Source organism: Strigops habroptila, chromosome 5, assembly GCF_004027225.2.
Source record: "Strigops habroptila isolate Jane chromosome 5, bStrHab1.2.pri, whole genome shotgun sequence".
Taxonomy (NCBI): domain Eukaryota; kingdom Metazoa; phylum Chordata; class Aves; order Psittaciformes; family Psittacidae; genus Strigops; species Strigops habroptila.
The window spans coordinates 17,093,551-17,115,420 of NC_044281.2; the positions used below are offsets into that span (position 1 = coordinate 17,093,551).

At 37.9% G+C, this 21,870-nt stretch overlaps 1 protein-coding gene across 6 annotated transcripts in view; it reads right to left on the reverse strand.

Moving 5' to 3' along the window:
* Window positions 1-21,870, reverse strand: part of OSBPL6 (oxysterol binding protein like 6) — a 108,210-nt gene that overhangs the window by 47,818 nt on the left and 38,522 nt on the right. For all 6 annotated transcript variants that reach the window (XM_030485595.1, XM_030485596.1, XM_030485593.1 and 3 more), the window contains one exon: window positions 13,111-13,348. In XM_030485595.1, the coding sequence (XP_030341455.1) occupies window positions 13,111-13,212 (102 nt within the window). In that variant the 5' untranslated portion in view covers window positions 13,213-13,348. The remainder of the gene's footprint in view (window positions 1-13,110; window positions 13,349-21,870) is intronic.

Here is a 21,870-nt window from a genome sequence, read left to right on the forward strand (position 1 = left end):
AATACTAGTCATCTACAACATAACCGCAGTTGTGTTATGAGGCAACACACCTCTCAGACCTTCCTCTCTTTCTTTTCTTATTACTGGTTTTTAAACTAATTACTTTGTTCAGCCAAGAAATGATTGAGAACTAAAAAAAAACCAGGACAGACAAGTAATGCAGTTCTTACATGCAAAGTGCTCCTAGTCAGACCTATTATATTTTCTGCTAAGATACAAGACACTGAGCACAACATACCATGCAGTAGGCAATTCTGAAGCAAACCACTGTACATATATTACTGCCTCTAACATATTCATTATCACACCTTAGATTTTTGTTTCTGGCTTCTCAACTGAGGTGAAGTAACTCATTACATGAGTGTTTTTTAATAGATGACAGTTCTTCACAACATCAGTTACTGGGTCTCAGCTGATGGGCTTGCTGGTAAGCATTTATGGAACACAATAATCTTAAACCAATATAGCTGGGTTTACATATGACAAAAACATAAAATTTTGTATCTTCAGCACATGGTACAAAAGTGAAATATATGATGTCACAGTCAGTTCTGAAAAAAAAGCTACTCTTGAAAGATATCTAAAAATGTCTTTCCATTTTCCAGAAATGTTTCACTCATATTTTGTAAAAGAAAAAGCATTTTTGCTACAGGAGAAAATCACCACATTCTGCCTGCTCGGATTTGCATTTTGTTCTCTGGTGAAATTTTGCTACATTTCATATTATTATTTGGTAAGAATTCTACCACAACATGTTATTAGTATCTCTTTGGCATGAAATAAAACTATTTCATTTCCAGAACATGTAGCACAATGTCAAACTTGCAATTGCAATTGCCCTCTGAGAAGGGTAAGTTTTTTCTCAACTGAAAACAACAATAAACTTTGTTCATGATGAAGCTTCTTTACATTCACTTCAAGATTACACAGGTACAAGTGACAGCAGAAACAACCAGGGAACACAAAAAAACATACAAACAGCATAATAAATATTGTTGTTTATACAGATAGCTAAGCACATAAGGACCATAAACAAACTTAATGAAAATAAACACAGCTATTCATATAAATGTGTAAATAACACAGACCACATCTTGCTGCAGAGCAACACAGAGGCCTTTATTGTTCTTTCTCAATTTGCAACTCTGCATGAGAACAGGAAAATATGGGTATTTCTTTGTTGTCAGTGGAGATTAATAACCATCCTTGCCACTATGTGACAATAATCGGCATTTATCTTCAGTTTTAATTTAATTTTACAGTGAAGAATGTGGAAAAGCAGCATTACCTGCCACAGTCCTCAGGGCCAACCAGCAAAAGCTTTGGCATCTGTGCTTTGAAATCTTCTGCTTTATCAAAGAAAGGCCAGTCTTATTACTTAGCCCAATGTCTATTACTAGTCACCTGAGAAAAACATTTGTATTTATGTAGCACAAGTTTCTACATTACACGTCAAATAACTTTATATGCTTGTTTGAGCTGAGCACCACTAATAATAAACTAAGATAAAGTTTTCTCACTGAACAGATGAAATACTACTTATGTACACAGCATGATGTTTAAACAATATACAAGGAAACCTAAATCTGTTCCTCCAAGGAAGATTGAAATGTCGCTTCATTAGCATAATCAGGACGATTCCCAGCTTTCTTGCCAGTTTTGTTTGGCAGGCAGGAATCCCTCCATCTTGAGATGGAGCAATGCCCAACACAGATGTTCTGAAGGCCTCATATGTAGGAGCCGGTGCAGTTTGTTGTTACCTAACTGCAATTGCATTTTGTACAATATTTAGAGTGGAGTAACCCAACAGCCCTTGGCTTGCCAGATTTCCAGTGACATTTTCAATCACATGGTTTTAACGCAATGGGGTTTTGTGCTTTTTTGGGTTTTTTTTTTAATCAGCCCTCAGTTCCACTTCAGTTGAGAAACATATTATTAGCTAACAGCACTTCAATGAATGCTGACTTACTCAATTATTTGTTTGGAAATAAGAAAATTAACACTTTTAAAATAAAACTGCTACTTCAAGAAGTGTTGTCTGTAAATGTCTGCTTTCCAATTCTTTTCTGACCACTACTGCACTGACAAAAAAACATTTATTTAAATTTGTGAGATCTCTAGCATAATATTAAAAGACTTTACTTGATGCAAAATGTTTTTCATTAATACATGTTATTTTTCTGCAAAATTATAGCTAGAAATCACACAATTATTTGACATTTTGAAAAGCAGCTGTTTTTAATAATGCAGGAGTTTAGTTAGCATCACAGGAATAAAAATTATTTAGATCTTGAAGTTATCAATGGATTTTGTTTTGCTTTAAGAAGAAAAACTAGAGTTGGTAAAAGAAGCAGTTAAAAAAAAAAGCTAATGAGAAGAAAAGGAAGAAAGAGGCAGATCAATATGCAGCCTCTGAGTTTTGTTTATAATTGAACAGAAAAATGAGTAATTCATTAATCTAGGCGTATCAATCAACCTGGTACTCTCATTCCTCTTATCCCAAGAATACAAGCAGACAAACCAACCTCTGGATTGCTCCGTTCCAGACTTCCCTAATGTTTCAGGATTACCTGTGAGCTCGCTTGTCCTGGAGAAAAACACCAGCATCATCAAATTCTGTGTGCTCTTGGACATCAATTCAACAAGATTACAAGTTTAACTGAAATTGCTCTCTAATTCCATTGCTAAATCTTACTCCTAATTACAATCCTTCCTTCAGCTTTGAGATTATTCACAACATATATTATGTATGTTGAGCACACATTTGCTTCAAAATGCCCCTAACAAGCCTACACACAGGGAACACAAATGCTGCCTCTGCCCTGCATTTTGTTCATGTTGCTTCCCAAAGACATGTGAGGGAAAAGGATGCTGATGGAGAGAATAATAATATGATGGTGTTTCATACTCTCATCTTCTCTGAAGTGCAAGAATGGAAAACGTATTTTATGATATCTTTCTATATACCTTGCCAACTTTGTTTCTCAGTGAAGAGTTCAATGACCCGTTCACCTCGTCCACCATAACAAATACTAACACATGGATTATCTGGTCTCCATCAGGCCAGAGGCTGAAGACCCTAACATTTCTTAACTGAATCTGATATCCCATTAAAAGAAAAGACATTCAACTGTGTTCAAAGGGAAGGCAAGGAGAAAGAAGATATATTGGGCAAGCAGAGATAAGAAATCCAGTGAAGGACAAGTCTGGCACTCATGTCTCCCCTTTCTGCATTGCTGCTTAATTGCTTAATGGAATGAATTATATTCAAAGCAATGAGTTCTCTCTAATTTATAATTTATAATTTATTCATTTCCAAGAAAATGACAAGCTGGTGAGGAATTTATCACTCACATTGGACACAGACTCTAGTTCGGAAACATGCACAACATGCAGCTAACAATTAATGAAAAAGATTTGGTGGGTCATTTTGTTTGCTCGCAGCATTCCAGCAGTCTTCAATGGCTATAACCAGAGGGCCTAGACATACACTGTCCTACACCAGTAATTCAAAATGGAGCGTTTCTCTCTGGGGTTTTTGTGTGTTTGTTTTTTTTTCTGGGGGGGTGTTCAGTCCAAAGGACTAACTGGTGCATCTTTTATTATCTGCTATTCATGGGCATTCTTTTTACAGCCTAGCTACCCTTTCACAGGCCTGAGTTCTTATTTGAATTCCATTTAGTATGAAGTGCAATGCTTAATTACTTCCTCTCAACTAAAAACATTGTATTCTCCAGTTATCTGAAATATAGCAGCAGTAATAAGGCAGACACAGACTTGACTGCAGAAATACCACTTTTTACCACTTCTTAAACAAAGCTGCGATATATGCTGAGTTAATATGCAATATTATTTGCAAAGGGAATAACCTTGAAACTTGCTTGTATCTTAGGCTGCTTCTCAGCCAGCTCTGGCTTTCCTTCTGTTGATGTTGGAATAAAGACAGAATTTTGAATATCATTGAGATAGAAAGGTGAGTACAAAGCAAAACAACCATGTCTCCATCAATGTTTTTCTCCTTTCTTCCTTCTAGCACATTTTTTTTTTTTTAATTTGCATAAAACAATCACGGTCCTATTCTCATCCTCAGTATCTCCTACTGACACTGCTCCATAGATGGTTTCAACAATCTCAGCTATCAACCAACAAAGGAACTCAACCATACTTTATGAATAGCACATGTAAGTAATATATTTTTTATTCTTGTAGCACATGCTCGTCTTGTACAGAAATGTGCTTCAGATTAACGTCGTCTCTTTGTAACCCTTTTACTGAAAGACAAGTATATCTAAGCAGCCCTTCTGTAGCATATTAATAACATACAGGTATATATGACTCTACTTCTTTCCTGGGACATGCAAAATAAAACACTTCTTGTGTTACAGAAATGTCAAGGATTTGTTAGCTCAGGAGCTCTCTGTCAGCTTTGCATTGTACATAGCATTTCACGCCAATGCTTTTAGTCTCTGGAAGCAAAGAAGCCTTTGCTTTTTAAGTTACTTTTTTGAGAAACTCTGAAGAGAAATAAGCTCTTACTCCTCTGAAGAGCTTCTTGGAGGGAAGTATTAGCACAACTGGATAAAGCAGAAAAGAGCTGTCATTGTAACAGCAATCTTCTTTTTGCTGGAGTGATGGTTTGGAACAACTACCAAGTCACAGCCTGAGTCTTTAATGACAATCCTCTCCTTTCACACTTTAGATTAACACACTTATCTCAAAACAGAGCAAACAGATAAACTGACAATATCTGACAGAGAACTCAAATGTTTACTAATGATAAATATCTTTTTTTATAACTACTGAATAACCACAATTAAAAGGATTGATGTTTCAACTCAGTAGTCCCAGACTAATAATTAGTGCTGATATAGTTAAAAAAGAGGGAAAATAAAGTTACATAGAGAAAACCATTCCTTGATATGTAGATTTTTTAACTAATGAAATCATTCTAGAAATGTTGAATGGCCTTCCTCAGAAATATATGCAGTTTTCACTTTCATGAATGATTGCAAGGAAGTCTATATTAACACAAGTCAAAAAGTTGGACACCCACCTAAAAAAGTGAGGACATTCTAAAAAAGAAAGCCCTTTCTTTATGGGACTCTCATATCCTTTTGTGAGTTACCCACTTAGACTTTCTCAATATCCTTTAAACTTTAACATACGCAGCACATAAAAAAAAAAAAAAAAGGAGCTAGGAAAAAAGTGGGCTTGAAAAATTTCCGATCAGAAGTTTTACATTAAATCTTATTCTACTGGGGGTAAAAAAAAAGTTTGGATGCTACTAATGCACACATTTATTCTGCTTAATACGTCTGTATGTCCTGACTGTATGTCCTGAATGTGGACAATCCCAATCATGCATGAGTGTCTTGAAAATAGAAGCCTTCATATTATACCTGCCATCACCCTCCCTTTTCTTTTCACTATCATCTTTCCACTGAGGAAATGAAAATAAAATCATGATTCTCTTTCTTCTCTCCCATTTGCTTCCCAGAAATCCTAAATGGCACTTCAGAAGAGCTGCACTCCTTCCCTCTGAATGCGTGTGTGTGTACACATTCCTCACTGACCCCATTTTGGGTCAGTTGCAGTTAGAAAATGAATTTATGTTAAGGTAATATCAATCAATGTTTGAGGACACTTGAATTGTATGAATATTAATTTTTTAAAACATACAAGCCAATTGTTTAGTTTATATTCCCAAGGAAAGTGAGACATGCTTACATAGGAATGGATGTCCATGCATGATAGAGAGGAAAAAAATGAGACAGGAGGAATGCAAGAGTGACCATGCTCTGAAAACACCATTTCAAATTCTGCCATAATTTGCATAGGTAATGAAGCTTTTATGTGAGCAATTTCACGAGGTTTGCAATAGGAGATAGCTACATAGCCTATTTCTAATCAAACTGACACAATTTAAAAAAATAAATCTTTTCTCATAGCACATATTTGAACTCTATTCAGTGTGTAAAGCACTCGTAGGGGTAAGATAACTCAGCGATGTTTATGAAGCTCAGAGAACATGTACACATGGCTTTGCGGGACAGGTTGGCATGCACACTATCACTGATAAGAACCGAATCAAGTCTCCTGCAAGCCATTTTTTTCCTCACAGGTCTTTCAGGCATTGTGCCGGCTTGCACTATAAACCAGGCTATCTGTCTCTCCTTGACTTCTCCAGCCCATTTTATTTCTCCAAGTGCTTTAAAGCCAAGTCTTTCTTAGAAAGAGGCAGCATCTCCCTCTATTAATCTCCAGGACTGTACTCTGGGAGACCTTATCTCCACATCACCACAGATATTATGAGGGAGGGGCACTCGTGATCCAAATATCTAGTACCTGGAGAGGGCCTATCTGGTGCACATGCACACAGATGTACTTCTGGTTGGCATGTATCCACTGTGAAAATTCTAGGCAGAAATACAGGCACAAGGTGAGGGACATCTGTGTGCCTGCAGGCTGGCTTCACAACACACAGACAACGAGCCTGATGCATCCAGTCTGAACTGGGCTCCTGTGCATGTGTTGCTGCCAATGTGTGCAAGCAGCCCTGCCCCTAAGGATTCCCAGTGCTGGAGCAGGAATGTCTCATACTTCAAATGCACTCATCAGCTTGGCTGCTTGGGTGGGGGTGGGAGGAGCTGCCTCACCCCTGGGGTCAATCTGCAGCAGTTGCCTCCAAGACTCACTTACACAGGTTCCTACCTAGTCCCCAGACAAATCTGTAGTCCAGACACCTTCACCTTGAAAGTCTACCTTCTGAAGGTCCGATTGTGCCACATGCGGATGTTCATTGTTACTCATATGAGTGATGAAAAAGGAGTCCAGCAGACCTGAGATTTATGATTTAAGTGCAATGGCATTCAACTTAATGTAACATTCACATAGGTGTTCCATGTGAACGTTACATTATAAATTACATTGTTTCAGACATTTTTTCAGATACTCAAGTAAGACCCACCACCTCCTGAAACTAAGGAACATTTTCAGACCTTATTAAAGGCACAGAAAAAAAATAATGTTGTAAAGTAGCAGCAGCTAACCAATATGAAGAATAATTGCATGCTTTTGTTAACAGTTTTGCCACTTCATTCTTTGGCTCCCTCAGAACATTTGCTTGCTCCAGTGAGTTGTTGCTGTTGAAGTACTTATTTAACACTTCCTGCTCTAATGCTGCTTCAACTGTATTATGCAAAGAGAGTTAATTAGGAAAGACAGCAAAAGAGAATTACATCACAATAATAACAGTACTTGGCATTTAGTAGGATCTTCAGTTTGAAGCTGTCAAAGAGATTAATAATTATTATTGAAACAATTCTCACAAACTACTGAGAAGTAAAAGTGCTCTTAGAAGTCTACACTTTGCTACGGAGGAAAGATGCTCCATGTTCTCAGGTTCGTACTATATGTACTAGACAACTGTTCATCCTTGCCATTTTTTAAAGTCACAGAGAGACAGGAACCAGTGAAATTTTCAAAGCACCAAGAATTTTTTCCTAATGTCACATCAGGCTGACAGCAGTGAGCAAGCATGTAGGCTGCTACTCAGTTTAAGAATAAAGAAGGGATATAATTGCACTCAGACTTCTCTTCCACATGGAATACATTAACATTATATTGTATTGCAATCTTGTATGGGCAACAATGTCTGAGACACACTGGACACTTAAAAATTCCAATTGATTATTATTGTCATTGTTTATGAAGATGAAATCCATAATGAAGCCACAAAACCATCCTTGATATTGTGTCACTGATTGTAACTTGTCATAAAAAAAAAGAGAAAGTTGAGTTTGAGGTACCTCAACATATTAAAACCAGAAAAAATAAACTACATGAGCATGAACAATCCCTCCTATCCCTTCACAAACTCTCACACATCCAATTGTTCTCAGTGTCCCAGAAAAAGTATCAAAAATGCTAAATGAAATAGGACAATGAAAAGAGAGACACTCTTCCAAAGGACTTTAATTTCCAGCAGGCAAGATAGATCTGCATATATGATGGACCTTACCCTACCAATATAGCTTACCAAAGGAAAAGCACTAGTGGCTGAAATCCCATAGCTGCTGCCCCCACAGCTGTTCCTGCCATGACTCTTACCATTACCACTGCTCTGTGACTTCCCACTGAGCTGTCAGGAAAGGTTTAGCAGCAACACAAGCTAAAGCAATAGCAACAGCAGGTCTCATTTTAAGCCCCAGCATTTTGCATTAAGTAGCTTCACCCTCAAATATTAGAACTCTTTTACATGGGACAGAAAAAGTGAATCTGCTATTGCTTAGAATAACCACACAAAAAGATCTTCTTAAACACCAAGCAGTTAGAAAAACACGTTATTCACAATTTTGGTCCTGGTCACAAAAAAAAAAAGAATCCCAAACAAACAAAACAACCCTCTCCCCTTGCTTTCCTTGTTTCTACTCTGCCCTTACCTTCTCAACTAGTTGTTGTTCTCCCTGCAAACCACTCCTTGCTTCTTAGTTTCATGTTCTACAACCTCACAAAGTCTTAGGCCCACCCAGTTCTCTCTCCTCTACTCATTTCTTTCACCTATTCATTTCCTGACCAAGTGACTCTCTAAATCAAGCACCTTTTGCTTTCTACACTGCTCAGCTGGGCACTCCACTTCTGACACTTCTTCCTTCTCCCTCCTGCACCACCCACTTGCTGTAGCATGCAGACTGCCCATGTGAACTCAGCTTCACAAAACCTGATGGCCCCTTCAGTACATCTAGGAAAAATTTGCAGCTCATTATCTCCTGGGAAAAACTTGATGGTGTATTTCTTAGCTAAGAAAAGCCTTCATAATTCTGCTTTTACTCGTTTTAATGTTAGCTGAAGGCATGAAACTCTACAATTGACATAGAACTCATGATATTTTCCAATTACGCACATCTCATTATGCTTTATCAGTATTTGATGAAAGAGAAAACAGACAAGTCATCTCTCTCTTTCTGCTCTCAATCTATGTCTGTTTCACCTAATTAGCACTTTATGCTAGCAACTGCCTTTTATTATGTGCTTAATACAGTGTATAGCACTGTGAGACCTAGATTTCTACTGCATCCCTACATCTAAATAATGATTATTAGTCCTTTTTTTCAAGTACCTTACATTTTGTCGCTAGATTCACCTACTGCAGTAACTTCTTTATAGTCTTCCAATTATTCTATAAACTGTGATTTGGTCAAGGTTGGTCTAGACAAATGACTCAATACTTCCATCACCATTAAAGCCTTTATATCTACAAAATAGTGATACCCACCTTGGGAAATACTGCTTTCAGAAGACTACTTTGACAATTAAAATATGGTGGTTATAAAAAGCTAACTAGGCATTTTGCAGCACGGACCTCTAGACAAGATCAGAGCCTTGATTTTGGAATTGTTCTCTGCTCCTGAATTTCAAGGCCAGGTAAACATTTTCAGCGCAAACAGCCCTTTCTGCATCCCTTGAGTACACCCCTTCTTCTATTAGGCAATACTGCTCTTACAGAAAGAAAAAAAACCAACAAACCAACCAAAAAAAGAACAAACCCCACCACACTAAAATCTGAAAAGCAGATGGTTGCTGCCTTGGAAAATCTTTTCTTTCTTTTCTTCAAAGCCCCTATCTTTCACTCTTTATATATGGCTGAAAGACAATAGTCATTTGAAATATGAAAGCTCTCCTTGTAGAAAGGTGACCACACAAGGCTATATGCAAGAGGACTAACAGCTTTTTTCCTTTTGTGCTTGCTGTGTGCAAAATGAACCAAGGCTTCATTGAAACAGCAATCCAACAAACTGAGAGGCAAAGAGGTAATAGCTGATCATCTCTCCTCCATAACGACTAAAAAGGAAATTGGGACACTAGAAGATAAATCTTCGTATTTAAAATGGCAGACATTGCTAAATCTACTTCACATCATATATCTGCTAGCCTTTAGATGGTGATCAGAAAAGTCAAAATCTCTCTTTTTGATCACAGTTTCATTATTATTACTCTCCTTCTGCATCACTGTCTGTTTAACAGCCTGGGGTCAGGCCTCAATTTACCAAACTACACAGTGTTAACCCTATAATGTATTTACTTCTTTCTGCCTTCTCAGCACAATATTACTACCTACGCATCGTAGAGAACATATAATGTATTACAGTCTGCAGTATGACTTGCATACTTGCTCAATAAATAAAATATGGAATATTTATGAAGAACTTAACACCCATCAAGCTCAATATACAACATACGATTTTATCATATTCAGCTGTACTTTCTAAAAACAGCATTAGTCTTCCTCTTTATTGTTGTGCAACAGACTATGACTAGGCTTTCATCCCCTCTGAAACTCTAAAGGCCCCCCCTCTGAAACTCTGAACCCATTTTTTTGGTGATTGCTGGCTTCAGTAATCTGTTCATTTATCAACTACTTAGACATGGAGCCTGAAAATTGGCAATGTCAAAGTTTTTGCTGACTGCTAATTCTCCTAGGTGATGTATATTGCACAAATAAGAAAGCTACATTAATATGCCAGCATTACATACAGCACGACGTTTTCCACTCACCCTGAAATGATTTATGATAGTCACGTTCACACTCATTCAGCCTCCTTCACCATAATTTATTGGGAAGCTGTTCCATAATTGCTGGTATGACTTTGCCAAGAATTATATGATGAGAAGATTTCAGTCATTAACCCTCTAGAAATATCAAGCATTATCCTCACATATGACAATAAAAGCTACACTGACACTTCATCCAGTCACATCACTTTCCATAGGAATACATATTACCCCTTCTGGAAGGATGCTTTTCTCCTAGCTGTTATGAAGACTCCAAGGAAGCAGCAAGACAGAATTTTGAAGCCTTTTCAAAGTAAAGCCCAACAGCCCTGGAATGAAAATCCTTTCCCTTCTAGCTATCAATCAAGCCTGTGAAAACCAAAACATGTACAAATAATTCCACAAGCAAGGAAAGAAATTAGAAATACGGTTGTTATAGTAGACGGTACAATGAAGCTGATTGATTTATTGTGTCTAAATGCACAGATGAACCATTCGTACATTTATTTCCCTGGATATAGTACTGTTGAATCTCATGCTGTGTTGCATGCTGTAGCTCAGTTTCACTGCAGAAGAAATCATCCATCCATTCATTCTCCTGGATATTTCTCTACCTTTAACACTGTAAGCACTAAGGCAAAAAAATTAATGCCTAGCAGTTGCCTTTCCAGTCCACATTTACATACTTAAATATACTTGCTAAGCATCATCAGGCTTTATTGGATCCAAGAGAGCTCTGGATGCATTACACCATTGACCTCTTCAGCATTATTTTAAAACCATGCTTCATGTTTTGGTGACCAAATACGGACTTAAAGTTAAGCACCCATTTCATTATGATGACAGGTATACCTTGCTGTACCCCGTTGCTATGGTAACAGATACAGTAGCCATAAGACTTATGGTAAAATGTATTCCTAAAAGGTAATTTTTTTTCACTCTCACTTGCATGATCACACCAAACTACCTAATTACAAAGAGAACTCAGAGAATATGCTCTTAGCTGAACTCAGCAGCTCCTACAAGTCTTGCATTCACCTTCTTTGGGTTTGAACATGGGAGATGAGATAAAATATACCGATGCTTTAATCGAAAGATGTAAAAATTCTTGCTTCCAGATGAAACTAATGAAAAATTAAGAGGAGATCATATGCTAACCAGGACTTAACAGACTACAGCTATCCCAAATCCTGTGCAACATGAAGGGGAAAATATTTAGTACCTGTGAGAATATAATTTTTGACTTCACTGGAAAGCAATGGAAACAAAAAATCCAGACACATTTCCTGCCTGTTAGTGAATACACATCAGAATTCTTCTCCTGGTTTAACATACTTTACGGTTAGACTATTTACATTCAAAGCTATTAAATGTTCCAGTTTTCATCAAAATTCTCAGTTTTCAAAATTTTTGTAAGTCAGATAAAGGAAAAAACTACTTCAGCAGCAGGTGAGAACAGTCTCACAGCTGGCATACTAGTTGGGAAAATGTTCTTAAGCTACAGCTGTTCAAGTAAATGCATACCACAGCAAACACCTAAGATCTCTTCCTGGTCATGCTAAAAGGAAGCCAGTATGGCATCAATGAAAATATTATCACAATATTTAAATTATAAGGTTGTTATATTCTTACATTTTGTACATTTCTTTTTTAAGCATGATCATGCTGAACTAACTCAGAAGATGATTTAGTGTTCCATGAATAAAAATTTTAAAGTATGTTTTTATTCTAATTAAATTTTCAGCATCAGCCTTTGCATTTGGTTGCCCAGAGAGGTGGTAGATGTGCCATCCCTGGAGACATTTAAGGCCAGACTGGATGTGTTCCTGGGCAACCTGATCCAGTTGAAAATATCCCCGCTCATTGCAGGGGGGTTAGACTAGATGACCTTTGAAGGTCCTTCGAACCCGAACTATTCTATGATTCTGTGATTTGTAAATATACAGGTGACAACCTACCTGAAATCTAATAGGTAGCTCTGATATACTTTCTGAAATGCTCCCACTGATGCTGGGGCCCAGCCCTCAAAAAAACTGTACACCCAGCCCTCAAAAAAACCACAAGAAAGTCTAACATAATTGGACTAGTACTATGACGTGGGACAATTAGTGTAAATTTGTTGTAAACCACATATTTAAAATTATAAGTGCTTCCATAAAGGACGAAGAGTATTATATTGAATTAAAATATCACCTTGTAAAAAGATAATACATCCCTAGTTAGATTTACAAAAAGAGATAGTCACAGAGGACAAAACAATTTGAAGTAATTGTAGGTTCATGCTGCCAAAGAAACCACATCCCAAAAGACTTCAGAGCATGTTTCCTATTTGTCCACATGATTCCCGCTCCAGCGCTACACAGAGTGCACATGTTGCTTCTGAATCTTTTTCAAAACACTTTAGAAAGAAGGGAGAAAAAAAAAAATCAACAGTTCTTGGCTATAGTAATATCATTCAGTGCTATAAGCGAGTTAAGAGCTAGCAAGAACTAATAGCCACATTAAAGGAATAAACAAATCATTTCACCCAAACTACAAACATCTAGATCTTTCCCTTACCTGCCTCCTGTCCCTCTGAGATGATGATGAAGAGGAGGCACTTCGATGTGATGGAGTGGATGTTTTGTGAGCTGGAGATAAACTCTTCTCCTCTGAACTCATCTTTGCAGCAAACTTGTAGTAATGATCTTGTGCTCTTATCTCTCATGTACAAAAACGCAAGGGACAGTCTTCTGCATCCTTCTGTTTCACAGTTTATGGACAGCCAAAAAGGAATTTAATCTCAGCTGAACTGCACCTTAATAAAGAAAAGGTAAGAGAAAGAGTGAATGAATACACCTTCGCCCCAAAGTAGCTCTGCAGTGAAGAAATCTGTTGGCAGCCACTATTTAATCCAACAGAACTCCCATTTTTTATGTCCCTCCCTAACAGTGACACAGTACAAACACAAACACATTGTTTTGTATTCTCACAGAAGATTAAAGTGGTACTACATTATTTCAAAGAACCCTACAGAAAGGCTTAAGCAACTGACACCAATTCTCAGGCAAAGTTTACAAATCTTTGACAAGGGCTCATTATTGCATCTTGCACAATATCATTACATTATCAAGTAACTCCTTAGGACTTTCCACAAAACACAAATACCACTGAACATCCCATTATATCAGCACTTCTTCAAAATCCCGCAGTTAGATTAAGGAGTCTGAAAGTTGTTTATTAAAATCTGGTCCATCTTTCAAAGTCAGTGGCCTCACTGAAGGGGTGGACAACCCAGTTTCACTCCTCTGCAGCCCATGAAGGAGATGGATAGTCCTGAAGGAACTGCAGCCTACACTGAGCAGATTTTTCCCTGAAGGACTGTAGCCCTTGGGGAACCCATGTCAGAGCAGGCAAAAAAGTGCAAGGAGGCAGGAGTGGCAAGGAAAAACTGCCATGTACCAACCACAAACACCACCACACGCCCCATCATGCCACCTGGGGCAAGGGAAGACTAGAGATGTCAGGAATGAAGAAGTGAAGTTGAAGCTGGGAAAAATGGGAGGAAAGGAGGTGTCATTTTAATATCTTTCATTTCTCACTACATAAATCTATTTTAACTGGCAATAAATTAATTTTTCCTGAATTTTGCCTGCAACAGTAATTGATAACCAGTGTCTTTGTCTTTATCTAGACCCGTAAGCTTTGTCATCCTATTTTTTTCCCCACATGCCACTGATGTGGGAGGGGTGAGTAGCTCGGTGGGCATTTGGCCTTGGCTGGCCAGGGCTAACGCACGGCAGCTATAGAGGCCATTCTCTACTGCTTACTCAGCCACTGCTATGTGTATTACCTCTTTGCAAGTATTAGATGCTTTCTCTCACTTACTTCTGTCCACCCAAACCTTTAATTTCCACCCAAGAACAGAAAAAATAGATACTTAGAGCAGCACAGAGGATATTTGTGTCAACAAATAATAAAACACTACCTGTGAAACACTATAAAAATGTTGCAAGTACATCATGACAGTTCGGGAACAGAGTTATAGTTCTCAATGTTTAACAGATTACTTTGATCGTGCTTCAGCTGATAGATACTGTGTCTGATCTTCCATTAACCTTGGGTAAAATCGTTCCATGAATGATGTCGTCTGCTTGAAACTAGCATCTATCTTCCCCATCATCCTCTCTTTAAATTTGACATAGTGCCCTTACACATACATTGTGATGACAGCACACCAAGCACAGCTAGCTTTAACTGTGTGGAGACAGTGCTGTCCTGCACCATGTTAAATGAGATCAGGACAAAAATACATTAACTAACACTCCAACCTGACTGCAGGCTCAAAAAATTATGACATATTGAAAACAGAGCTCTAGCTTCTCCAGTCACAACAGATATCCATGGAAGAATATCATCCTGAACCCAGAAACTTACACGGAGTCAGCTAAATAATTAATTACATTGTGCCTTGGGGCCACCAGCTTTCACATACTGCACCCTGACAAACACCCTTCTGCTGGAGCTAAGACCTGTGATGACTCATAAGTGACAGACACCTTTTCTGCTTGCTGTACTATGGAAAGTGGAATGACTTCACTTTACTAGTTACCAGCACTTTTCCAGGTATGAATCTCACCATCTTATGGATGAGCTTCCACTGCTATGAAAGAGTCTCCCAAAGAACTACTGATCCCACATAACATCCACAGAACCCACATAGCATCCCACTGGTATGACTGAGAGGACATGGCTGTTCCACAAGCAAAAGTTGCCCACATCACCTGAACACCTTGACAAATTATCTTTTCAGGATTACAAGTTCCTGCTAGAAGAAACCTAAAAAGATGGGTTGTGCTACAATGTTAGGCAGAGTTTGCAGGAAGAAAGAAACAAGCTGAACAGCACATTTGTTTCAGAACTTCAGCTAGAAAACATAATGAAGTTGCACCCAGAGAGAGGCTTTTCCTTCTATCCTAGCATACCAGCAACTGCTGAACTAGTTTAACAGTATTTTCATATTCTACAAATGCATCAGGTAAATTTTAGCTGAAGAGATGTGTCTCTTAGTGATAACCTAAGGTCTATGCAACTTTCATATAAATCAAAAACCAAATTACAAAATTTAGAACACAAAAATTACAATCCTTGCTCAAAAATCTGTGCAGAACAGTTGAGTTATTTAATAGCTAAAAGGACAAGTTTTCAGTCACTTTCAGCTCTGAGGTCACTGAAAATTTTTTAGCCGAGCAGCCTTCAGGCAAATGAAAATCAAACCCCTTTTAAAACATCTGATCTTCACTCAGTTAACTCATGTGAAAAAAATTATATTTAGTATTGGCACAGGATAGTGATCCGGCTCTCCAAATGTATTTTTAAGGCTTCTGGGAAGCATTAGGTACTGTTATAAGAAGCAAACACAGTGCTAGCAAGCAGTACACAAGAAAAGCAGTTCTGATAATAGTTGCCAGGTTTGAGAGTCTGTGAAGTATGTGCTTTTTCTTTCGAAAGGTATTTAAAGAAAAAAAATAAAAAATTGTGGCTTACACCTAAGCCAAACTCCAATAGTGGTTCTGTGGTGTTCCCCAAGCATTAAGAGCTGAAAGTAACAAACACCTTGCTTAGAATTTATCAATAGCAGTCTCCCAAAAAGGATAGATAAAACTAAACTGCCCCCCCTTCACACTACAAGAAGCAAACATTTCTCCTTGCTCTAATTAACAGCAACAATAACTTCAATACAAAATTGCTATTACTTATACATAGAAATTTCTGATAAAGAAACAGTTCAGGGTTAAAAATCAAAAACAGGCAAGTGGGATGTTTGAAACAAGCATTGTCAGCACAATAAAAAATACTAATGCAAACTAGCAAGAGCTATCACTGAGCTTTTTGTTACTGTTCTTGCACATTGAATTTGGATTCTGTTTCTCTGTATTGCTAAGAGCTTATTTTCCAATTTTGGCTTAAAATTTAGGTAATATATCTTTTTTAGACCATGTGAGAAGGAATAAATTTAGTGAAACTGATGTGAAGAGCCACCAGTCTCTCCATAACTAAGATTGAAGCAAACAATTACAAATCTAATTTTTTGGCCAACAAATTCAATTTACCAAAACGAAAACAATTCTTTTGAGATTTTTCATGGACTTTTTCCATCAGTCACTGGCAATTTTGCTACTGACTTCAATGGGAAGAGAAGCAAGCCATATACCATAGTAGAATATTTCTAGAAAATAATACAAAATCTAAAAACAAACTCAAAAACTATGACGTTTGGTTTGGGGTGGATGGGAGTGTCCCCCTAATAATTGCACATTTTTTCTGATACTGTTTCCTGACAAAGACCAAAACATCTGACTAATTGTTTGAGGCCAGTTTTATCATCCCCTTACTTCACAGCAAATGTGTCTTCAACCTGAAAGTATTTTAATTTACTTCAGTTGGACAACTCAAAAAGAATGGCATTATCTGGCATAAATAAGGGTAACAGTATTTGCCATTGTTTATTAATTGCTGCTTATCCAAATATGCAGGCTGCAAAGAGCCTAAATGCCCCATGAACTGCTCAAAACCACCTGTCTGTTTAGGACCATAAGTTGTTTCAGCCCATCAAATTTGATCATGCATTGGCTTGCCAGAAAGCTGCTTTGCCATGAGTTCCCAAGGCAGGAAATATATTCATTGCTTGCAGCGTACAAGAAGAAACAAACTTCCTGGAACATAAAAACCAGACATAAAAACTGCAGAGATTTCAGTCATGACAAGTATCAGTCACCCAGTTGGAGTTTTGACATCAACTTTTTTCACTGGCATCTCAACTATTTTGGATTTAAAACATCACTTGTAATTCAGTAATCATAAAAATTATTTACTTGGTCTTCAGTACATTCTCTTCTAAGTTTTTTACTTGATTTTATGTAACGCATACAGAAAGGTAAAATGTTCTGCCCAAATTCAAGGAGAGAGAGAGTCCTGCAAGCAGACCATGCAGCAAGGTCTCTGATGCATAAGGAAAAATACCATGTGCCATGATTGTACATCCTCCAGATGAAGCAAAACATCTCAAAACATCTATATCTAATCAAATTCATAAAGGGATACAAAATTACTGTACAGAAACTAATTAAGAAATTACTTCAGAAATATACTAAAGATTCTTCACTGAGTAGTTAAGAAATTATTTATTCTTTATTAAATACCTGGTATTGATCATTTCTTTCATAAATGAGAAATGAGAACCATTCCACCACATTCTTGCAGTTCACCCCTACTATGTTTATTTTTTAAGACAGCTTTTGATTCCAACATGGGGTTGCCCCCTCCAAAAAAAAAAAAAAAAAGAGAGAGAATAAAAGAGAGATGTGGAAACCTAGGGACTCCCCAGCCACCATTCTCTCCAAGAGTTTAACATATTTTACTGCTCAATTATTTTTTCCTCTTTTATTCTCAGTTCATTAGTGTTGTGGATTGGGTTTTTTCCCCTGGTTTCTTAAATCAAGTATTAGATAGGTCTTAAAAACAAAGTTATTCTTCATTTTGTTTCAATCCACAAAGGAATTCAGTGTATTTCTGTCTTAATAAATACAGGAAAAATTCATGGTTTATTTTTCATATCAAAACCCACTGTTTTTTTATGCTAAGGATATTATCTTAATTCGGAAGTCCTGACTTCTACCATATGAAACAAAATTATTTGAGATGCATCAAAATAAATGACCAATAAATCCAGTACCAAGACATAGCATGATTATTTTTTATACTGATGCTACACTGAATAGTTTTGAAAGACAAAGAAGCACTGACAGCTACTTACTGATTTTTCATCACCTTCTATCCCAGGTTACAATAATATATTTGATTCAACATCTCTTAAAAGTATTTCCTGGGAATTCTGTGGACTGGACTTTTCAATAGTATAAAAATACTGAAGTATCCGGGGTTCAGCTGTAACTGTTATTTTTCTCCTTCCTAGTAGCTGATGCAGTGCTGTGTTTTGGCTTTAGTCTGAGGACAGTGCTGATATAACACACCGATGTTTTAGTTGTTAGGTAGCACTTACCCTGATCAAGGACTTTTCAGTCTCTCATGCCTGCCATTAAGAAGGGGCACAAGAAACCGGGAGGAAGCAGAGACAGGACACCTGACCCAAACTAGCCAAAGGGGTATTCCATACCACAGCACGTCATGCCCAGTATATAAACTGGGGGGAGTCACCTGGAAGGCCCAGACCACTGCGCGGGTCGGGCTGGGTATTGGTCAGCGGGTGGTGAGCAATTGTATTGTGCATCACTTGTGTTTATTGGGTTTTTTTAACTTTCCCCTTCTAGTTTTATATTCTCTCCCCTTGTTATTCCCCTCAGTAGGAAAATAGTAGTAGTAGTTTTCTATTATACTTTAGTCATTGGACTGTTCTTATTTCAACCTGCGAGGTTTACATTCTTTTGATTCTCCTCCCCATCCTGCCCAGAGTGGGGGGGGAAGTATGGAACGGAAGGGAAAGGCTGAGTAAACAGCTGCATGGTGCTGAGTTACCAGCTGGGCTTAAACCACGACAAAAAGACACTGAATGTTCATACAAAAAAATAATTATTCTTCATTGCACAGATAGTAATTTTTTGAAATTTAAATGGGTGACACAGAGGAGAGAAGCAGCATCTGAAAATTAATATTAGCAATATCAGAGGTATGGCTATTGCAGCTACCTTACTTTATGGGCCTCCCCACATGGCAAATCCACTGACATTGGTTAGGGAATATCTGTCCTCTCCCAAAATCTGAAGATGTTCCACTAAGCCTGGGCAACTGCACCAGCTACAGTGTGGTTTGTGAAAAAGCTATTAGTAGAACTGACGAAAACGTACAAATATATGACTTGCGTAAATCCAGAGTTATAAATAAACCTGCATGTCATATAACAGATAAACGGAAATTCTCAATGGATAACTCCAAATGAAGTCTGGATTCAAATAACAGACTTCTGTGATAAACATTATGTTGTTTCTCACTGATTGACTCTTTTCTGCAAGAATGCACAGAATGCTTTACAGACTGTATAATATCTTGCGCAGTATTGGAGTAATTTGAGCAGACAATTTAGGGTGCAGAACTGGGTTTCTAGACATAAATGAACCAAAAATATGCGACTGTCACTGCCATTACTTCAAGCAAAACATCTTCACAGTGATCTATCAATATGGGGCTGTTTTTCATTTAGGAGGGAAAAGGTTTTCTGTGGTGCTCTGTGGCTATATAACATAGCCATTCGATATTTGAGCACTGAGTGGAGGCTAACCTTTGTTCTCAAATCATGAGGAATATATAACTGCCTGTTTCCCTTTTACTGCTGACCTTCCATGCAGGAAAATCGTACGCATGCTCTTGTTACAGTACATGAATGTTGTAAACACAAGAATATAATGGAAATAAAACATCTCAGTGCAGTAGCAATATTGTGGTGATTTAATAGACCACTTACATGAAATAAACAATTTATCTCTTTTTTTTTTAATAAACAAGTGAACCAATCCCTTTACAGACTACTTGAGAATCAGCCACCTCATTTTATCAAAACATCAACTTTTTAGGAAAAAGTTTTAATCAATTCATTTTAACATATATTTGCAGGTCATATCAGAAATAATAAAAGGCCAACTCCAGATTCAGGAAAATTATTGATTACATTTCACATGTTGACAATAGAGAAAAAAAAATGAGCAATCTTTTATCTTTTAATTCAAAATCAGTAATTCCCATCAGAAAAATCCATTTTCCACACTTTTCTAGCAAAGTTTTAATAGCACAATTGCTCCAGTAATAACTTTCAATGCTAATATTTAGAGTAGTCATCAAAAATCACATGTCCCAGACCTCTGACCAGTGAATTTTGAATCCTCGATAGATACCAAAACAATACTGTTGATCTAAGGGGACCAGTGAAGATTTTCAGGTCAAATATTTCTGAGCAGGAATAAATGAGGTGCTACAGGAAAACCAGGGAATCTTACTAGCACTGGTAAATGGTGGAAGATAATAGAATTCATATGACTGTTACCATTGCTCCTTTCAAATATTTTAAAAGCTGCATATTCAACATTTGGATCACAAATGTACAGGTCTAACTGCAGGCATTCATAACCATATTGGCATATAGAAATTCTCAATCTGATACTATATACAACAATATGTACAGTGTCTAAATACTGCTATAATACACTCTATCCCATATTCAGGAAGATCTAGAACCTGGCTGTAGAAGGAAGTGTTAAGTCCAGCATTAACCCTGGAGAGGAGCTCTAATACAGAGCAAACTGCTGCACTTGGTCAGAGTAATTTGCAATTTCCATGTTCATAGAATCAGTTAGATTGGAAAAGACCTTTAAAGACCTTTAACCCCATGCAATACTATAGGCTTGGGGAAGAGTGGCTAGGAAGCTACCTGTCAGAAAAGGACCTGGGGATGTTGGTCAACAGCCAGCTGAGTATGAGCCAGAAGTGTGCCCCAGGCAGCCAAGAAGGCCAATGGCATTCTGGCTTGCATCAGAAACAAGGTGGCCAGCAGGGCCAGGGAAGTAATAATCCCCCTATATTCAGCACCTGGAATACTGTGTTCAGTTCTGGGCCCCTCACTACGAGACAGATACTGAGGTGCTGGAGTGGGTCCAGAGAAGGGCAACGCAGCTGGTGGAAGGTCTAGAGAACAAGTCCTTTGGGGAGCGGCTGGAGGAACTGGGGTTCTTTAGCCTGGAGGAGACTGTTGCTCCCTACAACTACCTGAAAGGAGGTTGTAGCTAGGAGGTGTCAGTCTCCCAACTAACAAGCAATAGGATGAGAGAAAACAGCCTCAAGATGTGCCAGGGGAGATTTAGATCAGATGTTAGGAAGATTTCTTCACTAAAAGGTTTATCAAGCATTGGAATAGGCTGCCCAGGGAAGTGGTTGAGCCACCATCTCTGGAATTATTTATAGGCATGTAGATGCAGCACTTAGGGATGTGGCTTAGTGATGGACTTGGCAGTGTTAGGTTAATGGTGGGACTTGAGCTTAAAGGTCTTTTCCAACCTAAATGATTCTATGATTGTGCAAATTGCGCTGACCAGACGCAGCAGTGATGATGACCCACTCAAGATCATGGAGGCAACCAGCAGCTTCTCTGCTGTGGGGTGATAAGGGCACGCGTTCAGCCTCCCTCCTACAGCCACTCGACTGCTGGGCTTCAGCAAAAAACTGAGATGTCATGTTCGCTTACAAGGCTTACTGCATGGTCAGATGTGGGCACTCACCTACTCCACCTCACTGATTACTTTGTTTGCTAATTTAACTAAATATATATGACTAGAT